General features: G+C 32.9%; 1 protein-coding gene and 1 pseudogene across 2 annotated transcripts; one reads left to right on the top strand and one right to left on the bottom strand.

Annotated features, from left to right (window-relative positions):
• Positions 1-14962: 14962 nt before the first annotated feature.
• On the bottom strand, positions 14963-19024 carry LOC120191108. Of its 2 annotated transcripts, none has more exons than XM_039194104.1 (6): positions 18458-19024; positions 17129-17197; positions 16830-16934; positions 15646-15765; positions 15245-15334; positions 14963-15155 (listed from the first exon to the last, which is right to left on the bottom strand). In XM_039194104.1, exons 1-6 carry the CDS (start codon positions 18953-18955, stop codon positions 15039-15041), a joined length of 999 nt encoding a protein of 332 aa, XP_039050035.1. In that variant the 5' UTR covers positions 18956-19024; the 3' UTR covers positions 14963-15038. The 2 variants fall into 2 exon arrangements, with proteins under 2 accessions (XP_039050035.1, XP_039050036.1); XM_039194105.1 differs by having other exon boundaries at positions 15065-15155; positions 15280-15334; positions 18458-19023.
• A 2003-nt stretch (positions 19025-21027) lies between these two features.
• Positions 21028-22054, top strand: LOC120191140 (annotated as a pseudogene).
• Positions 22055-22844: the final 790 nt, after the last annotated feature.

Below are 22844 nucleotides of genomic sequence, written 5' to 3'. Positions count from 1 at the left end.
AGCAACTCGTGAAGCAGGGAAAAAATTATCAAGAAACATCCTCACCATCTCTACCCAAGTAGTTACAGAACTATGGGGTAAATAGAAGAGCCAATCTTTAGCTCTATCGGTTAGCGAGAACGGAAAAACATGTAATTTGATTTGCTCTTCAGTCACTCCTTGTGGTCTCATACTTGAACATACCACATGGAATTCCTTCAAATGCTTATGAGGATCTTCATTCTCAAGTCCATGGAAATTAGGCACCAAATGAATGAAACCAGATTTTAGTTCAAAAGCTACCTCCAAAGCTAGGTAGTCAATGCATAGCGGTTGTTGATTCTCATTTGGTGCAACCAATTCTCTTAGAATTCTTTCTTCATTGGTCATTGTTCCTTCTATTTCAGAATCCCTGGATGAATAAACCAAGTTGAGTGTAGATTCCGATTCAGATGATGAAGAATAAGAAGTTTGTCTGTTGCGCAAGTTAGTTACTTTTCTTAACCTGCGAGCGGTCTTATCGATCTCATGATCGTATTGGAGTTCACCTGTACGAGAAGAACGGAGCATCAAAATACGTCTAAATGACACCAATCCCCAGTAACAACGCCAAAAATTTGGTAGGTGTCGAATCCAACAAATAATAATACTTGCTTTTAGAAATATAAATTGTAGTAGTGATAAGTAAGGTCGAATCCATAGGGATTAAGTAAACTTATCTTAATGAAAATTAAAGCGAATAAAGGGGTTTTTAATTTGAGAAAAAATCAAAAGAAAAAGAAATTATAATTAACTAAGAATTTAGAGAAATCAATATCAAGCAAATATCCAACTAAAGGTATAATTTCATAATTGGTTCAGAGAATTAATCATAGATGCGATGATAAAATCTTCTATTTTTCACTAAATTGGTTATGGTTATTGAGAAGCTCTAACAACATGTCTCTCCTTAGTTTCTTGATAATCAAGAGAAGCTCTTTGATTATTTCCCTTGTTAATGAATAACCCTAGACAAGCTATTAAGATTTAATCCACCAACAGCATTAACCACTAAAGGGACCACTAATTCTAGCCAACGAATACACAAGCTCGATTCATTTAGACTAGGTTGTATACCTTCATAACATAATCAAAATCAACTATGTTACTTTACCACTAATATTAGAACATTTAAATAATTACGGATTTAAAGTTCTAAATGGAAATTTATAAATCTGATAATAGAACAACGGACCCTTTGCACAATAGATCAAAACAATAATTCTTAATAAAACAGAAGATATATAAATAGCAAAGAAGTAAAAGAACAATGAAAATTATTTAGATCTCACAATCCTTGAAGAACCAAAACTTTAATTATCCTTAAGCTGGAACAAAAGTATTTAGCCACTCATAATTGAAAGAACACAAAAAGAAAAACTTAAAGAAAACTTAATGAAAAACTTGATGTAAAATTGATGCCTCCTATGAAAGCCCTAGCTCCCTTTTTATAAGGACTTCCTTATTCTAGATAAGGAAGTTTATTAAAAGTAAATCCCACAAAAATAGGAGTTTTAAATACCCTCATCTTTTTCTAAAGATAAGAATAATTCAAAAGAGTCTTCTAGCCGTCATTAAACTCATTTTCCCTTGTAAATTTATAACCCTAATTTAGGGTTGTACGGACTGATAAGGCGTGCCCACGCCTTAATTGTAGACTTCTTCTGCGATAGCTCAGGATGAATAAGTCGTGCCCACGCCTTATGCGAAGACCTCTTCTGGTCTTGCAAACTTCTTGAATTCTGATTTTTCCTCCTTAATTTGGGGATTTTGTGAAGATTTTGCTAATCATTAGATTTTGAACTTGTTTAATCCAAAATTTCAACCTAATCCACAAAATACGAAATATAATCAAAATCCATGATTTAAGAAATTTTAGTTATTCAAATATGAGGAAAATATCATAGAATATATGTCTAATATGCATCTTATCAATTTCCAACATTGGTCTTATCTCTTGAGATCAAAGATTTCTTCATATTATAGTTTAGGGTTTTATTTAATTTTAATTGTAGTTCGAATATCATTTAATTTCGTTTAATTTTAGTATAGGGTACACAATTTTAAATACTTCCTTTCAAATTTATTTCTATAGGAAGGATTTTTTTATTAAATCGTATCAAGTTTAATAAAATTTAATTTTATTTGAATTTAAAGAGGATTTATTAAAAAATAGACATGTTACGATCATATTGTATGTAATTTACGTGTTACACATATGTAATTGATCTATGTCATTTGGTTATGTTAATACATGTTATCAAAGATGGTTTAACTATAATAGATGTAGTGAAAATTGCATTGATTCTATGTTAACATTATTAATGAACGAGACTATTTGATATATCTTTCAATTGTGGTAATAAAATTTTGGGCTCATAAGATTATGATAATATACAATCATAACGTGATTAGTATATATGCACTTCAAGGGAGAGATTGTTGAATTGTATGAACATAACATACACAATAAATAAAAGGTGTATCTTATTTATTATAATAAAATGGTCAGTTCATATTAAAGTTATCTAATATCGTTAAGATTAATCGGACTTCAGTGATTATATAAAATATGAGTCATGTGTATAGATACTCAAATAACTACAATTTTTAATTGATGATTGTGTTGATTAAATATTAAGTTAATGTGTTGGGTTAGCTTGTTTACAGTATCTTTGCTTTTATTTGTGTGGTTACCATAGCTAGTTTTGTACTATTATTTTGTTCGAAATTTTTTATAGTAATTTCATTATCGAGTCAATCTCGAATAACTTACAATATGTTTCGTCTCATTTACAACTTTATTGAGCGATACACGATGCTTTACAACATGCTTGAAGACTTGGTTACCGTAAAGTAGAAGTGTAGACGGATGACTTAGAGGCTTTGCATGTTTTGAAGGAACACGTATAGCGGGATAATACTTGTAGACTTGGTTACCATTTAAATTGGTCGTCCGTCCACTTAAGCTATGCCACATCAATTGGCCCGTTAAGCTTTAAATGGCGGGGTAGTAAGATAAAACAAAAACTAAACGTTAGGTATGGTTTTGAAAAAAAAGAAAGTTTAAGTACTATAATTGACTAAAATTAATGATTTAAGTATTAAATGTATAGTTTACCTAAATAGTAATAATAAAGAGAAAATAATATAGTTATTGTGTCATAGTAAAATCAAATATCTTAGAAATAATTTTGTTTGGTTTGGTGGAATCATAATAATGTACATTACCCAGTGGCGAATGTATTTTTTGTTAGGGTGGATACATACTGATCTTGAAATCTGATTTTTCGTTAGTTAATACTTGTATTGATTGTATCCACATGTAGACACACTTTTTGGACCGGTTATATATATATATATATATATATTATTATTAAACTAACACTTTTTTTAATTTGTGCAGCCCAAGGCCCATTACAAAACATCCAGCCCATTTACAAAATAAGCAAATCGGGTCCATTGGAGCAGACCCGAACCAGCTCCAAACCCACGACCCTAACCAATAAGCTAGGGTTTCCAGAACCCTAGCCTTTTCTCGTCTCAGCGTCGTAACAGGGGAGATCCATCCCAGCCGAAGACTCCTCACCACGCAGCCGCAACTGACACCGATTCTCTTGGCACCAACAAGCAACAACCAAGCAGGAGTTTAGTCTTCGTAGGACTCAAAATAATCGGGGCTAAAAATAATAAATATTATACTATAAATTAATGTAAAAACAGAGGGGAAACACACGAAATAGATATTACATACGAAACGCACAAAAAAATGAAGCAGTTGCAAGAGAAAAATCGACACTTTGTAAACACTTCGAAAGAGAAATAAAAGGTGAAAATCTTACCTTGTTCGTGTTGGACCTTAGCATGTAGTTTCATTTATTTTTTTCTCTATTTCGCTTCGAATAGCCGAGGAACTAGGGGAGGGTTCGAGAGTTTCAAACTCAGATCTAGCCCTCCCCAACGCTAGTTTTTAAAAAATGTTTGTTTTTTCGTGACGAGGGTGAAAAAATCTTTTTTAAAATGCAAAAAAAATCCAACCACAGCCGATGAATGACGGTCGGCGTCCGGTGAGGCGATGACCGATCGAATTTCTGGGTTTCAGTTGAGTGTTCTTCGTTTTCACGAAGAATACATGAACATTTTAGAGAGTTTTAGAAGGGCTCGTTTGATCCATTTGTGTGGGGGGAAGAAAATGAAACATGTTTTTTGTTTTTTGACTTATATATTGGACCTGTGGAACCCCATCGACCCGACCCGTGGATCCTGTTTTTGCTTGGGAGTGGGGTAATTGCAACTTTAGTCCCTCGTTTTTCCTACACATGTATTTTGGCCTCCTTCAATTCAATTTCGTCCCGAATTTCCTTTTAAATTCACCCCTAGTTTTATTTTCTTTCATTTTAGTCCTTTTTATTTATTTTATTATTTTATTTTATTTTTTATTTTATTTCTTATTATTTTTATCTAATATTTATATATATATATATTTATTCTTTATTCTTTATTTGTTTTTACCTAGTGTTTTATATGTACATATATTTATTATTTTATTATTATTATTTTACTTGTTTTATCAAGCACAATATTATATATATATATATTATTGTTATTCTTTTTTATTTTCTTTTACTTTTTTTATTTATTTTTGGTTATGTTTTTTTATTCCATTACTTTTTTCTTTGTTTTTTATTTCGTTTTATTTTTACATATTTGTTTTATTTTATTTGTTTTAAAAAAACATTCGTGTGTGTATATATATATATATATATATATTATCATAACTTTTTTGTTTATTTATTTTATTTATTAAATATTATATTATATATATATATTACCCCACATTCATTATTATTATTTGCTAGGCCTCCTCCTCTCACTTTTTCTTCTCCTTACCCAAAATTTTCCTCCTCGTTAAGTAAGGTGGGTATTAGGTGTTTTTTATTATTATTATTTTTGTTTTGTTTTGTTTATATTATTCTATTTTTTACCTAACATTTATATATATATATATATATATATATATATATATATATATATATATATATATATATATTATTTTTCTTCGTTTTTTGCATTGTTTCTATTATTTTTTATTTTATTTGAATTGTTTCCTTAATTTAGTTAACTTATTTGATTATTTATTTATTTTGTATTTATTTTCTTTTTTCTTTTTTGGGACATTTTCATAGCTATTGTCTTTTTTATTTTGCATTTTACTTTATCCAACATTTTTTTTCTGACTTCTTAAGGATATGCTTTTAAATCAATTAAAGGTAAGTAATTCGGATCAAACTTTTATCTTTCAATTTAAATTACAATTTTCTTAATTAAAGACAACTGGAAATTAATTAGTACCGAAAGGGCAGTTCAAGGGTATTAACCCTTCCTTGACTGTAACCGACTCTCGAATCCGACATATCGTTGGTAAGATGCAGATCAGATAAGAAATTAGGGTTTCCGATCAACCCGTTTTATTCATAAAATAAATGATCGGTGGCGACTCAAACCATTTCATTTAAGTCGAAGCCCAATTTCGGACCCACCCGAAAGACGGTTCCGACACCACCCTAAAATTTTATTTGTGTTCACCCTATATAAATAAGTTATGTTGAAAATATATGTGGGTGAGTGATGCTATTCTTAAGGTTAACATAATCTTTTAAACATTGTATATTCAAATTGAAGAAGTGAAACTTATGAATGTTGTTCTCTTTTAAAGAAAGAATTTTGAAAAGAAAAAAGTGAATAATAGTGATGTTTTTTTTTATATAATAATGAGTTTGAACTTCATGTTTGTAAAGGCTAATAATAATAATAAATCAGAAAATAAAATAAAGATGATTATTTTAAAAATCTCAATGTCCTCAATATTTGATCTATCTAAAAATAAAATCATATTTAAAATAGCACTAAAAAATTGGTGTGAAGTTAAAATGGGGGGTTTGAGAAAAATAAGGGAAACTTAGATGTTCCAAGTGATTCTGCTGTATGATAATTTAATATAAGATTAAAAAGTCACGATTTTGAGACACAATAAAATATATGATAAAAATCATTATATTTTAAGTTGAGTGTAACTTAAAATATTATAGTCTTTTTAACATTTTTGATTGAATCTAAAATGTTACGAAAAATGTAGTGTTTTCGATTGACAACCGAAAATATTATAAAGAATATAACATTTTCGGTTGAATCAAAAATATTAGGAATAAAATAATATTTTAGATTGCGCTCAATCTAAAATATTATGTTTTTTTATCGTATTTTCGATTGCACTCAAGACTTCCATTTTTTAGCGTCGACCCTTAGAGTTCCCCCGGATGTTTCAAGTCTAGAAGAGTTTTGATACGCATGTTTTCCCAGAAACAGCAGACAAGTTCTGGTTAGAGGAGAGCATTCCATTTAAGGTTAAAAGTAAAGCAAAGTTTGAAAGAGACAGTAAGGGGGACATGTTTGTTTGAGGGTTATGGACAAGTGACAGCCATTGTTTTCTGGGTTTAATCTCTGTTTAGGCTTCACCCCCTTAACCAATTGGTTCCCATCGATGATTTATAAATACTAAATGTAGAAAACCAAGGAGATGGTTTAGCCTTAGTGGGTTAGGGTTTAGGGTTAGACCATTAGGGTTTCCGATGTCGAAATTCGGACAAGACGTTAAAGGCCGGCATGGGAACCTTGTGAGATTGAGCAAGGAATAGATTTTGTGTACTTTGTGCCATCTTTTTTTTTAAAGCATTTTTAAATGAATTTTAATATTTTAATATATTCATATATTTGTTAAATATTTAATATTAACTTAAATAAGTTCACACCTAAATTAATTTGATGCCATTGCTTACATCAATTTAGTTAAGTGAAAATTAAGTATTTTTCTCATGTTTTAATTTCAACGGTTTAGATTATTTAGTGATTATTTTAATGAATAGTTTAGATTGTTTCTTGTAACCTATAAATATCCTACCTGTATTTGAGTTTTATAATCTAACAATCAAAGTTTAATTATAAGCATTTGAAAGATTTTTTAAGAGTTATTCCCTTTTGCAATTTTGTCAGATTATTCTAAAGAGATTTTTTTTTCTTTTCGACCAATTAGAGTTTTTACTCTATTTTGATTCAACAATATTTATATTACACGACTATCCTATTTTAATTGTTTATTAATGACACATACATCATTAAATATAAAAATTAAGATTATCTACCTGAATGATAACTTATGTTTATGTTTTATTTATTTTTAATATATAATTTCAAAAAATATAAGATATAATCATTTTAGTTCTTATTTAATTAATATGTGGTAACCTCGAGTTAACTATCGCTAACATCATTTAAATATTTTGATATAATCACACATTTGGTCCATGTTATTTACATACTCTCTCAATTTAATTCTAATTTTAATAAATTAAAATAAATTTAATCCTTCAATTAAATGATGCCACATGTCATTCCACGTGTGACTATTCGGTTGGAGAACTAACTTTATTTTAATTTAATATATTTATTTTCACCAATCAAATAGTGACATGTGTCACTCTCTAATTGAAAGAAAACATGAAAAATTCAAATATTAGTCAATTAAGAAACTAAATACTTATCGAACCATTAAGTCAAGACTATTGCTTGGTCTAAAGTAAACAACTTGATGTATATATTTTGTATCTTAGTGTATAAATACTTAAATTCATAATATTTTATATATATTAACTTAAAAAATATTTTTATATTAACTTATTAAATATATTTTATTATTAACTTAATTTAAAAATATTTTATTTTTATTTAAAATATATATTATGTTAAATTTTTTAAAAGTATGACTAAATTGAGAGAATATGTAAATGACAATGACCAAATGTGTGATTATATCAAATATCACATCACGTATTCTATTAATTGTTAACGTCAGTTAACTCGTGATGCCTATATCCTAAATAAATAAAAACAAAAGTGAATATATCTTATGTTTTTTAAAATCAATGAACAAAAGTGGACAAAACACAAACATAAGTCATCGTCCGTGTAATTAACCCTTAACAATTATAATTATATTGATATTAAACGTATGAGAATAAAAACTCATTAAGCGATTTTAATGGTTGAAGGGAGTGTTGTTTTCCTTAGAAGTCTTAGGTTCGAGCAACTATATTTGTAGGATATACAAACGTTATCAATACTTAAAAAATTTTCTAAATAAATATTATTTTATAATCACCTCGTACTATTTATATATAAGAATGAAAATTTCCACTTGCAAAATTTATTTCTAAAGTCAAACTTAATTTTTCCAACTCAATAAAAATTGTTTTGCTAGCACTGTTGTTTGCAGCGTATAAGTAGGAATTACAAATAAAACAACCTTGACGAGAGTAATTCTCCCCAGAAGTTAGAGCGTTTTCACTTTCCAGCCATTTAATTTCTTCTGAACCGTTTGTAGCAGATACTCATAGGAAGCGGTGTTAACTCTGGAACAGAGTCTTAAATCGCGGTTGCGTTGTGTTTTTAGTTATTTTGAGTTTACTGTGATTGTAACCGTTACGGGTGTTATTGGATGCTATTGCGGAGCGGGTAACTCGGACGACGGCAAAATCGTTATTTTACGGGGGCTATCATGTTTTCGGACTGTGATTTGAAACCCTAGAGTGAAGTAAGGAACACCCAAGTATTTTTCTAGATCCGAGACTTCAACAAAACCAAAGGTAGATCTTATATATGAACGTCAATCAAGGGAGACATTCTTGGACAAAAATATAGTGGCCTTGGCAATACTCACTTTTAATCCCGAAGCTGAGCAAAAATTGTTAAGAACATCACCAATAAGATACAGTTGATCAATCGAAGCCCTTGCAAACAAGGTCATATCATCTGTAAAAAGACAGATGGGAAGTCGTCGGGTACCTTTTTGAAGTTCGAAAGGGAATCCATCGGTTTCAATTAACTTCAACATGGGTTCTTTGAGCAAGACGTTCCATGCACAAGACAAAGAGATACGGTGGAATCGGATCGCCTTGAAGAATACCTCTGGAAGGTATGAAGGAATCTGACATTAACCCATTTCAAAGAATTTGCATCGAAACTGAAGAGACACATTGCATGATAAGAGTACGGATAGCATCATGAATACCAATATCCAAATCGATCTTAATGGCCATCACCCACAGATCCCAAGTTTCCTTCTCATGAATGAATAATATCCTGAGCATTGATAATATTATCAGTGATATTCCTTCTCGGAACAAAGCTCGTTTGATTCTCAGAGATCCATATCAGAAGAAACGATTTCAACCTATTTACGATAACCTTGGTGACCAATTTATAAGTTACCGTGCATAGGCTAATCGGATGAAACTGAATTATCCATTCAAGAGCTGCAACTTTAAGAAGTACAAGCGTCCAATCTTTGATACAGGTTCCTCTAGACCAAGTGATGTCCATGAAATCCTAAATCAATTAACCCAACTGTATGAATAAATTCAGAAAAGATTCTGCTACCACTAACATGATGATTGGAGCCCCAGTCCCTCCGTCAGGGATTAAAATCATGTTAAAATCACCCCAAACATCCATAGAACCGCGTCTCCCGGGTCTAAATTCGCAAGATGGTCCCAAAGGTATTTATGTTTGGAACTATGGGGACTTGCGTACACCAAAGTAACTTGAATCCAGTTCACTTGCTCAGGAATCCGCACTTTCCCATTAATAGATTGATTGGAAACATGCGTAGCTTCGAAGCTAATATCATCATCCCAAAGCAACCAAATTCCACCATTAAATCTGTGGGCCTCCACCCGATAGGAGTTAGAATAACCTAGCTTCGTAGTCACACGATCAACATTCCTACCTGAAGATACTCATTTTTTCATTTAAATATTATTATTATTATTATTATTATTATAATTATTATTATTATAATTATAATTACTAATTTTATTATTTATTACTAATATTATTATTAATTATTATTACAAACGGGCCAAATCCGGCCCAACCCAAAAGCCCAAATATATAACCCTAAACCCATTTAGGGTTTGTATCTAGCTCCCAGCCGCCGCTTCCAGAAGGCTGAAGCTGCCTCTCCAGCTTCCAGACGCTGCTGCCGACGCCTCCACTGCCAGATGGTCCAACCAGTCGATGCCGACGCTGCTTTTGCCACGCCACCTCGCCGCCGTAGATTCCAGAACACCAGATTGCAGCCCAAATCGAGCTCCATGGTGAGTCACCAGCACAGCTATGGTGACTCACCTAGACATCCCTCTCGGGACCGGTCCAAACAGAGCCTCGGTGGTGGCTATAAAAGCCACCCCACCTGCAAGAAGAGAAGAAGACAGCCACAGACGGCAGAGAACGACAAGAAAAAAAAACAGAAAAAAACAGAGAAAGAGAACACAGCAATCAACAAAGCAAGAACTACACCAACGATCCCAGGAAATACAAACCAAAAGAAGAGAAAAAGAGACTTACCGAGAAAATCGCCGTCGTGAGAGCCTCCACAAGTCATCAGAGAACCGAAACGTCGAAGAGAAATATCCTAGATCTACGACGATTGGTAAGGTTTTAAGCTAAAAATAACCTTAGATCTAGATATAGAAAAACAGGGGCTTTGATTTGGGGTGGTTTTTGTAATTTCCGGCCACCGCTAACGGTGGCCGGCGGCAGCAATCGGAGCCCGACAGCGGTGGCTGTCCGGGCCGGCTTCTCTCTAATTTTAGAGAGAAGCCAGAGAGAAATCTTCTTCTCTCTGTTAGAGAGAAGAAGAGAAATGAAGAAATGAATGGTTGGCCCGAAGGGCCAGCCGGTTTAGGGTTTATAAACCCTCTTCCATACGACGTCGTTTAAGGGGGAGGGGTATCTGTGTAATTAACTAAAGGTTAAACCCTTTCCGTAGCCATCCAAATTTGTAACTCTTACATTCTAGTCACTAAATTGAATTCATAATACTTTTAATTCGGTCCTTTAATTTTAGATTTATTTATTTTAGTCCTTTCTATTAAATAATATATTTAGGATAAATACATATTTAGTCCTTTAGTTTTAATAAATAATATTTTAATCCCGAGTATATATATTTAATTTATTTTAAATCTGATATTGAAATTTTTTTTTATTTTTATTTTAGTCACCAAATTAATAAATAAGGAAAATAGCATTTTTAATCCCTATAATTTTAAATAATTAATTATAAATTAGGTATTTAATTTTATTAGATTATAATTTAGTCCCTAAGTTAAATATTTTCATTTATTTTACGAGCTTTATTATTTTTTTATACAATGTTTTAATTGTATTTTAAATATTATTTAATCATATGTTACCTTTATATATTTATGTTCATACATATTTAATTATCATTACTATTATTATTATTCTTTATTAATTATGTCAATATATATAGTCTTATGAATATATATAATATTTATTTATTTATTCTATTTTCCTATTTATAAATTTAATTTTATAAATTACTTTTAAGAAAAATAATTATATTTTGATATTTATTTTTAATATCAAAGAAAAAAGTTGTCTTAAGATACCTAGAAGCTCTTTTCTGATATTTTTTTGAATAAATAAATATCTTATTATATTAAAATAAAATGTTTTTTTATTTATTTTTAAATATTAAAGAAAAGAGCTGTCTTAAAGCACCTAGAAGCACTTTTCTGATATTTCTAAATAAGTAAATATATTATTTATGTATATTAATATATTTTCTTTAAAATTTTAAAATAATAGAATTATAAATTAAAATTTTTTTTTTGAATTTTTAAAATTTTAATAATAGAGACAATTTATAATTAAAAAGTACCAATTTTGGGCGTTGTAGGGGTGCTAATCCTTCCCTAAACGTAACCGACCACGAATCCCTTTTTATTATTAAAAAGAACGAATTTTTGGTTATAAACGCAGATCAGTTCATTTTTTTAATTGATGTTTTCTTAAAACTCTTTTAAAAAAATAATTTTTAGGTATTCGACCTACCTGACCCAAAAGGTCGATGGCGACTCCCGAATTATTTTCAAAACCATTTATTAACATTAATTTCCCCGCCAATCATAATATTTCGTGCCCGGACGAAAGCCGGTTACGACACTACCACTCAAACGAGGTTCAAACAAAGCAATCATACTCTGTCTATGTTCACGAACAAAAGCTCTAAAACATCTCCGAAACGATGGGCTAGTGGCTCCCTGGCAATTCCATAACAGAAAACTAGTCATTAGAATATGAAATAAAAAGGCGGTCCTTGTGCATTATGATTCTCGACTTCTATCGTGACATCCATAGGAATGTTCATTGCCATATTAGCAATAGTATTCTCATTCGAACATTGTCTTGCCGAAGGAATACCCTTAGAATCAATCGGATTCACCATCAAACCTTCTGTCATAATTTGGTTAGAGACATTATGGACCCAATCTGTAATAAGCGGACTAGAGGAAGTTTACGGATCTTCAATCCCCTCTTACTATTCTCCTTCAATGGTTTATCAATCACTCCTTTTCTCTTCACAATTTTAACACCCTTGTGATTATTCACCCCAACACTTGGTTCATTAATCGAAAGTGCTTTGTGGTTTCCAGTCGTGTTTCATGTCCTATGCTCCACAACAATCACCTCTTGGCCAACCACCATTGGAACTACGTTTATATCATTTGAAACAGCTTTTGGAGCTTTGGTACGTTTATCTGGGTTCAAAGCCATGTAAGTAGGATTGCGCTGAACATTTTTCGCTTGCTCAGTAGGGATCATTGCACGTGAAGCAACCACGACATTTGGTTCGCTGGGTGTTTCTTTTAAAGTAGATTTGCCAGAAGATTCTTCTACATTTTCCTTTACAACCACAGGAGCTTGGCTATCATTGGTAATGGAGTTGTACCTTGGTCTGGAGTGTCCGTGCTAAGAACAACAAATCTAGATCCTTTCTTATTGTCCTTTCCTTTTTCATTAGACTTGCTCGAGCTAGGGTTGGAACTGTTCCTCTTCCTTTTGTTATCCACCACCATCCACGGGCCATATAAGGATGAACATCAGCAGCATCAACTTTCTCTTTACCATCATTCTCATTTGCAACTATAGTGACATTCTCATTTGCAACTATAGTGACATTCTCATCAGCCATCTTAGATGGGCAATTTTCCTTGGCATGCCCGTACACACCACAACCGAAACAAATTTGATGTAACCCCTCATATTCTAATTTTTGGTAGACTCCATCGATACCAATATACAGCAGAAGCAACTTATATAGATCAACAAGAACAACCACTCTAGCAAACTTCCCTCGATTTACAATTTGTGTATTAATTGTAATCAATTTTGATAACTCCCCCAATTGCCGAGGCAATGTGCCAAAACAACGTTTCCGAATAATACCTGAACGAGAGAGCTGACAGTCTTATCCACACCATAACATGAGACGGGTGTTTCTCAGCTATCGGAAAGGATCGACTCCATGGTTGGACAGTCAAATAGCTCCCAAAAATTGTCCAAGGGCCTTCGGTCAGAGCTTTAACATAGTCACTCTCCTTTTCAAATCTAATCAGGAAGTAACCATTATCCAGATCAATCAACCGTATCTCCCCAATCGGCTTCCAAATGGCTTGAATACGAGTCAACAAAGCCTTATAACCTATCACCCTTCCAAGCAATCTGACAATTAGGACATTATGCATACTCCGGTCTATTTGACCATGTAATCTATCTGAAAACCTAACCATAGGAATCGAATCCGAGCGATCTACAATAACATCTTCATTGATCTCCATTATATCATCAACAACATATCCATTTGTAGGAAGCGTACCTTTAGACTCCGTTGACTTGCCTGCAATCATTCTGGCATACGAGACCTTTTCAACATTTTGTTGATTGGATGATTTTCTTGTGCCTGGAGATTTCGGACGTTTCATCCATCATAACATCCTCATTAAGGGTATCCTCATTTGATGAGTTTAAACAACCATCCGATCCCACACTCATAGACCCTAGCGGATTATCATAAACAACACGTCCGTCAATGTTCCGTCCTTTTTTTTTTGCATCTCTTTGTTCTGTCAGCATTGATGAGGAACCCGGTCTTTCTAGTATCGGCGTTGTATTGATAAGGCTTGATCCCTCCGGCAGCCGGCCACCAGGATTCTCTTACAGTATAAGGTTCACGACTCCATTAGGGCTTGTAGAGAAAATTTCCATTAAAGGTTCTCGTTTTTCAAACCGTTAAAATTGATAAAATTCTTAATCCAAATCTGAAGCTTTACTTTGTGTGAGTTTAAACCTCAACATTTACCTTAAAAATGTAAACGCCTCTCTGGTTAATCAAGAAAGCTTCATTTCTTTGTTTGAATGAATTCTATTCAATATTAATTCAATTATATAAACTTAATTTTTAAATTTAAACTCAACTTTTTGACTCAAATTAATACTTAATATTTCTATTCATTTAATTATTATATTTTATAAAAAATTTAAATCATTTGATTTCATCTAAGTCCACTCAACTGAAACAGATTTAAATCTGAAACAATCTAATTTTTACCAAAAGGTCAAGTTTAATTGCCAAGTTAAACTAAAAAAATCAAGTTCAAAGCACCTAATCGCACACAAAAAATTAATAGGTACCGAATTGAACTTTGAAACCAAGTTTAGATACCAAAATGTATGTTTACCCAAAGAGAAAGCTCAGCTAAATCACTAGCTGCTTAAAGCCTGTCTTCAAATTTGAATTGCTCAATAATTAGAGCTTGAGACTAACTAAAAAATGAGACAACAAATAAGTCAATCACTACATCCAATTGCTCCAAAGAAAGGCTAATTATACAACAGGAAAGAGTAAATTACAAGTTCTAAAAAACAACAAACAACAAAATTGAGCAGGCTGCCAGGATAATGCCAAGAACATCAAGGATTTTCAGCTTCAGCAGGGAACTAGTGGTGAAGAAAGTGAGTATTTTAATCTTAATTCTCAAGTTTTGATTTTGCAAGTTCAACCTTCATTTTCTTACCAGGCTGATAAATCCAGACAATCAGAACCAGTTCGAAATGCTGAAATCTCGTAGCTTTCTGAGATGTCTTTCCATGTCTTGTCTGGTTTTATCCCATTCTTCCCTTTCGATTACGGTTGTTGGGTCATCTCTTTCACTCTGAAAGCTCGGGAAAATAAAAGTAAATTAGGAAAGGAAAAAACTGGGAATATGACAGAAGGTGATCCAGAGGAGGGATAATCACCGACCGCGTGGATTATTTTGAAGGAGTTTCCGTTCTCACGTATAACGAGTAGGTCGCTCTTTCTATCCCGGTTTCTTCCTCCTTGAACCGAGACCTACAGAAAGAATCAATAACATGGCGAATCACAGAATGAGCAGCAAATGTCCAATAAGGTTTGGATAGTTAACTTCAATGCATCAACAACGCAAAGAATGAGGAAGATCCCTTGGTGACTGATTAACTCAACTTCATTTTATTACCGTGAAGAGTCACGAAAGCAATTGATGCTTTGAGTATCGAGTTGCCTTGAAATAAGTTTCAGAGCAAGCTCAAGGATACCGAGAAGGGAATGGACCATACAAGTCACCTTGTAGACTCGTTTGTAACAGGACATTCAATGTAGGATTTAACTACAAAGTTCCTTACCAAAACTTTTGCTCTGGTAATTGACTTGGTCTTGGAATCAATCACATATATCTCCTCAAAGTCTAGCACAAATTCCGGGTCACCTAACCTCCGGTTTCTGTAATGTTTTGTCAAAAAAACCTGCAATAAGAAAGAAGCCAGCTCGTAATACTGCTCAAAGACAACTGATGATCCTTGACCCCTCAGGTTGAGATGACAAACACATTTCTAAAATATTGTAAATGGGAGGAAGGTTTTGATTTGTTCTGAATTCCGAAAATTCTGTAATTTGTTGATCACATGCATAGGGCTATAAACAACATAAGTCGAGCTCGAGTATTACTGAGCTCAGTTCAACTCGAAAAGTTCAAAGCTGAGCTCGACTCGACTTCAAAGCTTGCAAGCTGGAAAATTGTCAAGCTCGATTCGAACTTGAAATAAAAAATTGATGCTAGACTCGAGATCGAAACATTCTCATACTTAGCTCGATTGAAGCTCGAACTCGAGTTCAATTCAATCTTGAACTCAAGCTCAAACATGAACCTTAAGTACATAAAAAAAACCTTATAGTTCATTTTAAAAAACAACATATAAATGTTAATATTATCAATAATTTAATCTAAAAAAATAAATTTTCAATATGTTATTTTTTCCGAGTGGCTCGCGAGCTTTTCGAGTTGGGTATCAAGTAGTTCACTTCAGCTCATTAAGAACTCGAGTCGAGTTCATTCGAATCGAGTGTTGACCGACTCAAACTCAAATAGCTTGCGATCTGTATCGTCTCATTTACAGCCCTACACATCCTTGTTTTTCAATCACGACAAAGCTAAATTAAGATCATTGGCATTTGCAAACAAGAAAGTACACTCCAATTGACAAATACAAAAGAGGGAAATAATTAGGATTTTAGCTCTCTTTAGATAAAAAATCTAAACTGTTTGAACCTCACATAATGGTTCAGGATTTGCAGAGAAAAAATCACCAAAAAATGATATTGAATCATGCATTTAGAGAACAGAAAAGGCAGATATCACTACTTTTTTCTAATAGAGTTAACAACCTGACAATTGCATTTAAACAATCTTGGAAGAGTCAGACTTGCTGGATAAGGAATGTATTCAGGCAGAGAAAAAACTAAAAGGCCATCGGATTCGGATGCACATGCTAAATAGATGGTATGCGAATCAGAAATAGATAAGTCAAACCTTCATAACCTCCCTCTCGGATTTATAAAGAGGGTCTCGAGGTGCATCAATGGGTGGTTCTGTAACGTTGTAGCAACCATAATCACTCATTGCACAGCGGATATACTGCAAGTTTGACATGAACAGAGTAGGCCCGTTATTGAAAACAAATCAAAATTAACAATTCAAAGGATGTCGATTTTAACCAGACATTGCCAAAAAAGTCGAATGATTAACAAAATATAATGAGACTGTGAGAATGATACACGATTCAAATCGAGTAACATTGTAGATGCACTAGTATTAAACAATTAGGCTACCTTTTGAGGCATTGGAGCCAGAACTTTGGGAATAGAATACACATCTGTATCCGGTGGAGTGACATACATCTAAGGAAAACCATACAAAAAAATAGAAATAGGAATCAGATCAAAGTTAAACACCAAAAGTAGCATGGAGGAAGATCCTCAAGTCAATCAACTAATAGAATACATGATATAGCAAGTATTGGGAGAAAATTCACAGAACATGAAGCTAAGACCATTTGCGCGATAAGTAAAACTACAAGAGATGTTCACATCAATCAATCAATAGACTAAGTTGGTCTTCCATATGTGAGAGTACAGCACTACAAAAAGAAGGGTTTATATACTGAGGAGCGGATAAAGACTGCTTACTAGTTTCAACCAAAGGGATGAAAGCGATTCCAACGAGAACGAAGCAAATGAGAGCACATACACAACAATGAGACAAAGAAAAATCTTTCATCTATGGGAACCTAAATGTGGGAAGCCTTGCAGAAAACAGCTATTCCAGTTATGCAGGATTTTCACGCACAGGGCTCCAGTAAATGAAGCTCTCACATATTTCGGATTCAATAATGTACCGATTAATTATGTTCCATTATAAACTCATACTATCATGGATGGACAGTGGGGTGCGATCTAAAAATTTCAATTTTCATATAATTTAAGTATTTTTTTATATATTTTCTATCTAATTTCGCAACCTAAAATTTTATAATTTTATGCTTCTAAATTTATAATATTAACTTACAAAGTTTGGACCTTAACATAAAATCATACATCTATCTCTACATATTATCATCCTTTACATAAAGGGTAACCAAAAATAGGCTAGTTCTACTGTGCGGCGACCTAACCTAAGGTTAATTTGCGACGGGTTTTAACCTAAAATGTTAATCTGTTCAACCTAAAAAGTTGTACAATATAATTTTGATTACAACCAAGAATATACATTGTGGTATATTTAAACCTAAAATGTTACTTTTCTACTCTAAAAAATTAGACCATTAATAATAATTTCGGTTGCAACCTAGAATGCCTTGACCATAATTTTTTAGATTGCAATCGAAATAGTTATGTAATTTACACGATAAATTGTAATATTTTTTTTCAACCTAAAATATTAACTAAATTAATCTAAATAGTTATATTCTAACAAAGTTTTAGATACAATCTATTTCTACCATTTTTTAACTTTATATTAACCTATTGTAGTTTAGAGTGATAAAAAAATAAGAAACACATCAAAAAAATTCCAGAAATAACAATTCAATACAAAATTTAAGCAAGACCAAAATCCAAAAAACAATCAAAAGTAACACAAAATGATCAAAAATGACTAACCTCCCTGAAATCATAAACATCATTATCCGGGTCAGGTGGCTTCCGAATAAAAAAATCACAATCCATCAAGCTAATCTTATGGAACTCCTCCTCATTTATCCTATAATCCATCACCATTTCCGAGTCCCACCCTTGAGTCGACACAAAGCTCTTGCTCTCAGTAATTTCAATGTCGACGTCAATCGTAGCAGAAGAAGCGGTGGCAACAGAGGTGGCGGCTAAAGGATCGTATTCGACGTCGAAGTCTTTCTTGTTGTCAAGTTCTTCGACTTCTTCTTCGTCCATGTCGTAGTCATCGGGTCCTCCGGCATCGGCGTCGCCGTCGTCGACCCGGACGAGGAAGGAGGGTTTAAGAGATGGGGTTAAGGGGGAGCGGAGAGGTTTGGGTCTGAGAGAAGGGAAGGGAAGGAGGGAGTGATTGAGGTGGTGGAGGGAGGAGGAGTATTTTGCGGTGACCAACAGCGAGGATAAGTATAGGGTGGCGGTGGTGGTGGCCATAGTAGCGGGAGAGCGGGGGAGAAGAGTTCCGAGTTTGGATTAGATTTTTGCATCAAGAAATATATCTTAAAAATCTTGGGTAAAGTACACAAATGATCCCAAATTATGGGGTATTATTTTATTGAGTCCCCTGACTATTAAAACTTACGGAATAGTCACCAGATTATAGGGTGTTATTTTATTAAGTTATCGATTATTAAAAGTTATAAAATGGTCACTCGACTATTTTTTTTATTAATCTAGGGTAAGTACAAGACAATATTTGTTCAATGATAACTCTCAACCATTTGACATTAAACACTCACACCCCTAACATTCATATTGTTAGAACCTCATGACTTCAAGGAATAACAACAAGAATCTTTTACCATTAAAGTCGCTCGGTTCGTGCCACTCGACTATTCATATGTTCTAAACTCATCATTTTTCTTTAAAAAATTGACGAGTGTTTGCATTGGTAAATTACGTGTTTAGTACATAAACTATCAGTTTTGGTCCGTTTTAGTACCTAAGCTTTCATTTTTCTCAAAATCATACATAACGTTTAGTTTTTGTTTCATTTTAATACCTCGCCGTTAATACTTAATGAAATTGCATTTTTATGTGTAAATTATACCATTAATCACTCAACTATCTTCTTTCTCCTATTTTGGTACTAAAGTTTAAAAAATTTCAATTTAACAACTCAACTTTTAAATTACTCCTATTTTAATCACTAATTTATTTTATTAATAATTTTTGTGACATGACATTTTTATTATTATTTTATTAATATATAAGTAAAAATAAAAAATAAATTTGAAAGTTAGAGTGATTAAATTAGGAATAAATTGAAAGTTAAGTAATTAAATTTAAAAAAAATTAAAGTGACCAAAATAAGAGTGAGAAGATAGTTGAGTAATGAATGATGAAATTTATCCATAACAAAAGTGTCACATACAAATCAATGGCTAAATTTTTAAAGTCGAGGTACTAAAACAAAATAAAAACTAAACGATTTTGATTTTTTTTAAAGTTTAGGTACTAAAACGGACTAGCACTGGTAGTTTAAGTATTAAATGCATAGTTTATCCTAGATTTTTGCATCAAGACATACATCTTAAAAATCTTGGGTAAAGTATAAAAATGGTCCCCAACTATAGGGTGTTGTTTTATTGAGTCCCCGACTATTAAAAGATAAAATAGTCACTCGACTACTCATATGTATCAAACTTGCCTTTTTCCTTTACGAAGATTGTCGGGTGTCTACATTAGACGTTAACATGTTGACTATGATATAATAAAATCATATTTTTAATAATGTCTACATTCACTGCCGTTGCTTTTAAGCACTAGCTTGGTATCATAATATTTCAAGCATTGGCTCGACGACATAATGTAAGCGAAGAGTTAATCCAAAAAATATAATTTAAATGGTTCTAGGATATGATTTTATCATATCTTAATCAACATGTTAACGTCCAACTCAGACGACCACTAATTTTTTAACAGAAGAAGAACGAGTTTGAATCCTATGAGTAGTCGGATGACTATTTTGTAACTTTTAATAGTATGAGGACTCTAAAAAGTAGTGTCTTACAATTGAGGGGCTATTTTGTAACTTTTAATAGTTGAGAGATTCAACAAAGTAGTGCTATATAATCAGGGACTATTTGTGTACTTTATCCAAAAATATTTTGGATTTTCTATTTTGTATTTTAGGTCAAACTACACTCATGGCCATTTAATTTTATATAACATTTTATTTCAGTCACAAATATTTTAAAACTTGCATTTTAATCATTAAAGTTATCAATAAAATGTCCCTCAAATGGTAACTATCGTTGTATTTATGATATGACATGACAAAATCAATTATTAATTTGATCTCTAAAATATAGTTCAAATATCAATATGATAATTAACAAAAATTTGACAATAAAAAGTAGGGTAATCTATGTCAAATACCACTCATCTTTATACTCGGGATCGAAAATGCCACTGACATTTCAATTTTTCCAATTTTAGCACGAACGTTTATGTTTCACTATAATTTTGCCACTCCGTTGTTAATCCGTTAACGGGACGATGCCATGGCAATTTATTCCGTGACGGCAATGACATGGCACCCTTATCAAAACGACGCCGTTTTAGCACAACCGTTTTGATGCTCAAAAAGCTCAGAACGACGTCGTTTTGTTGATGACAAAAATGCTTTTCATGGGATTCGAATCGTAGACCTTTAAACCACAAAACTAAATACCCAACCACCCAACTAACTTAAGAACTTGGTATAATCTTGACAAAACTATTATAAATGTTCATCACCACCACCGTCACCCTCATTATCTAGATTCAATCTTCTCTCATTGCGCACCATCCACGACCATCACCACCGAGCCATTAGGCTCTTCAGTCTATCTCCGCAAGAGAGACCTGTTTCAAAAGTTCAGCCAATAGAACAAACATAACAATTCATTTTCCTGCAACTCACTTCCTTTTCCTTCTCCGGTGTCAACGAGCAACTACTCAACTCCTCAAAAGAAGAAGCAATACAGAGGGGTGAGGTAAAGACAGTGGGGGAAATGAGTGGCCGAAATTAGACTCCCGTAGAACAGAATGCGGGTGTGGGTAGAGACTTACGAAAGAGCTGAAGTCACCGCTTATGCGTACGATCGTGCTATTTATAAGCTTAGAGGGGAATACGCGAGGTTAAATTTTCAAAACCTCAAGGATCCAAGTAAAATGGATTTTGAAAAGCTGCTTATAAGCTTATATAGGTAGGGACGGTGTTCGGTTGAATACGCTGAAGAACGCTGTGGATTCTAAGATTCATGCCATTTATGAAAAGCTGAAAAGAGAGAGCTAAAAATAATTCCAAGAAGGTCAACTCCAATAACCCTGTTGCTGATGCTACTTCCTCCCCTGAAGTTAAGTGAACCGTGTTTGTCGTCTTCATCGTTATCGCAGACGATTTTGAGTGACAGTTTAAGCAACGACTAGCTATCACCGAGTTTGTCTGAAGATGGGTCTTGGAGATGTGAGAATTTAGCGTCGAATGATTATCCGATAACGATGGTGGAGGAACAACAATACGATGAGTGTTGGCTTGCAAAGTGAAAATTTCCAGCAGATAAACACCAGGAGAGACTTCTTTTTCTTTCTATTTTGTGTTTCAGTAGTGTGAAAATGGTAAATTTCGTGTTTAGTGTTTTCGGGTAGGAATAAAATTTCATCTACAAAACGACGTCGTTTTGAGCTTTTTGAGCATCAAAACGGTCGTGCCAAAACGATGTCGTTTTATGAGGGTGCCATGTCATCGCCGTCACGGAATAAAATTGCCATGTCATCGTCCCGTTAACGGATTAACGGCGGAGTGGCAAAATTGCAGTGAAACATAAATTTCCATGCTAAAATTGGCAAAATTGAAATGTCAGTGGCATTTTCGATCCCGAGTATAAAGATAAGTGGTATTTGACATAGATTACCCTAAAAAGTACTTCACGTTCACATCACCAAACCCATAAACCACCCTATCACCACCAAACCTGTAAACCACCCCATCACCACCGATGATTCTTTTTCATTTTCCTTTCTGATTTTTTATAATTATTAAAAAAAATATTTTCCAACCATTTTATGTGATAACACAATAATAAAAAATGATGTGATAAGACAAACATCATTATCATGGCTCATTATCATGGCAATAAACTTGATGTTGCATGCATGTATCATATTTGTCAATCTAGACTTACATTTAGTAAGAAAAAAGGTATTGGGTAATCAAATTTGAGATAAACTATGTTATAGCAATCAATTCTTATCAATTTGTTGATAGAAAAATTAAAGCTTCATTTCTCTAAATCATATAAGTGTTTTGGGATGGGAGTAAAGTAGGATGAATGTT

Source organism: Hibiscus syriacus, unplaced genomic scaffold, assembly GCF_006381635.1.
Source record: "Hibiscus syriacus cultivar Baekdansim isolate YM2019G1 unplaced genomic scaffold, ASM638163v2 tig00116965_pilon, whole genome shotgun sequence".
NCBI classification, from domain to species: domain Eukaryota; kingdom Viridiplantae; phylum Streptophyta; class Magnoliopsida; order Malvales; family Malvaceae; genus Hibiscus; species Hibiscus syriacus.
The sequence above is the reverse complement of the archived record's forward strand: the minus strand, read 5'-3'. Positions and strand labels throughout refer to the sequence as shown.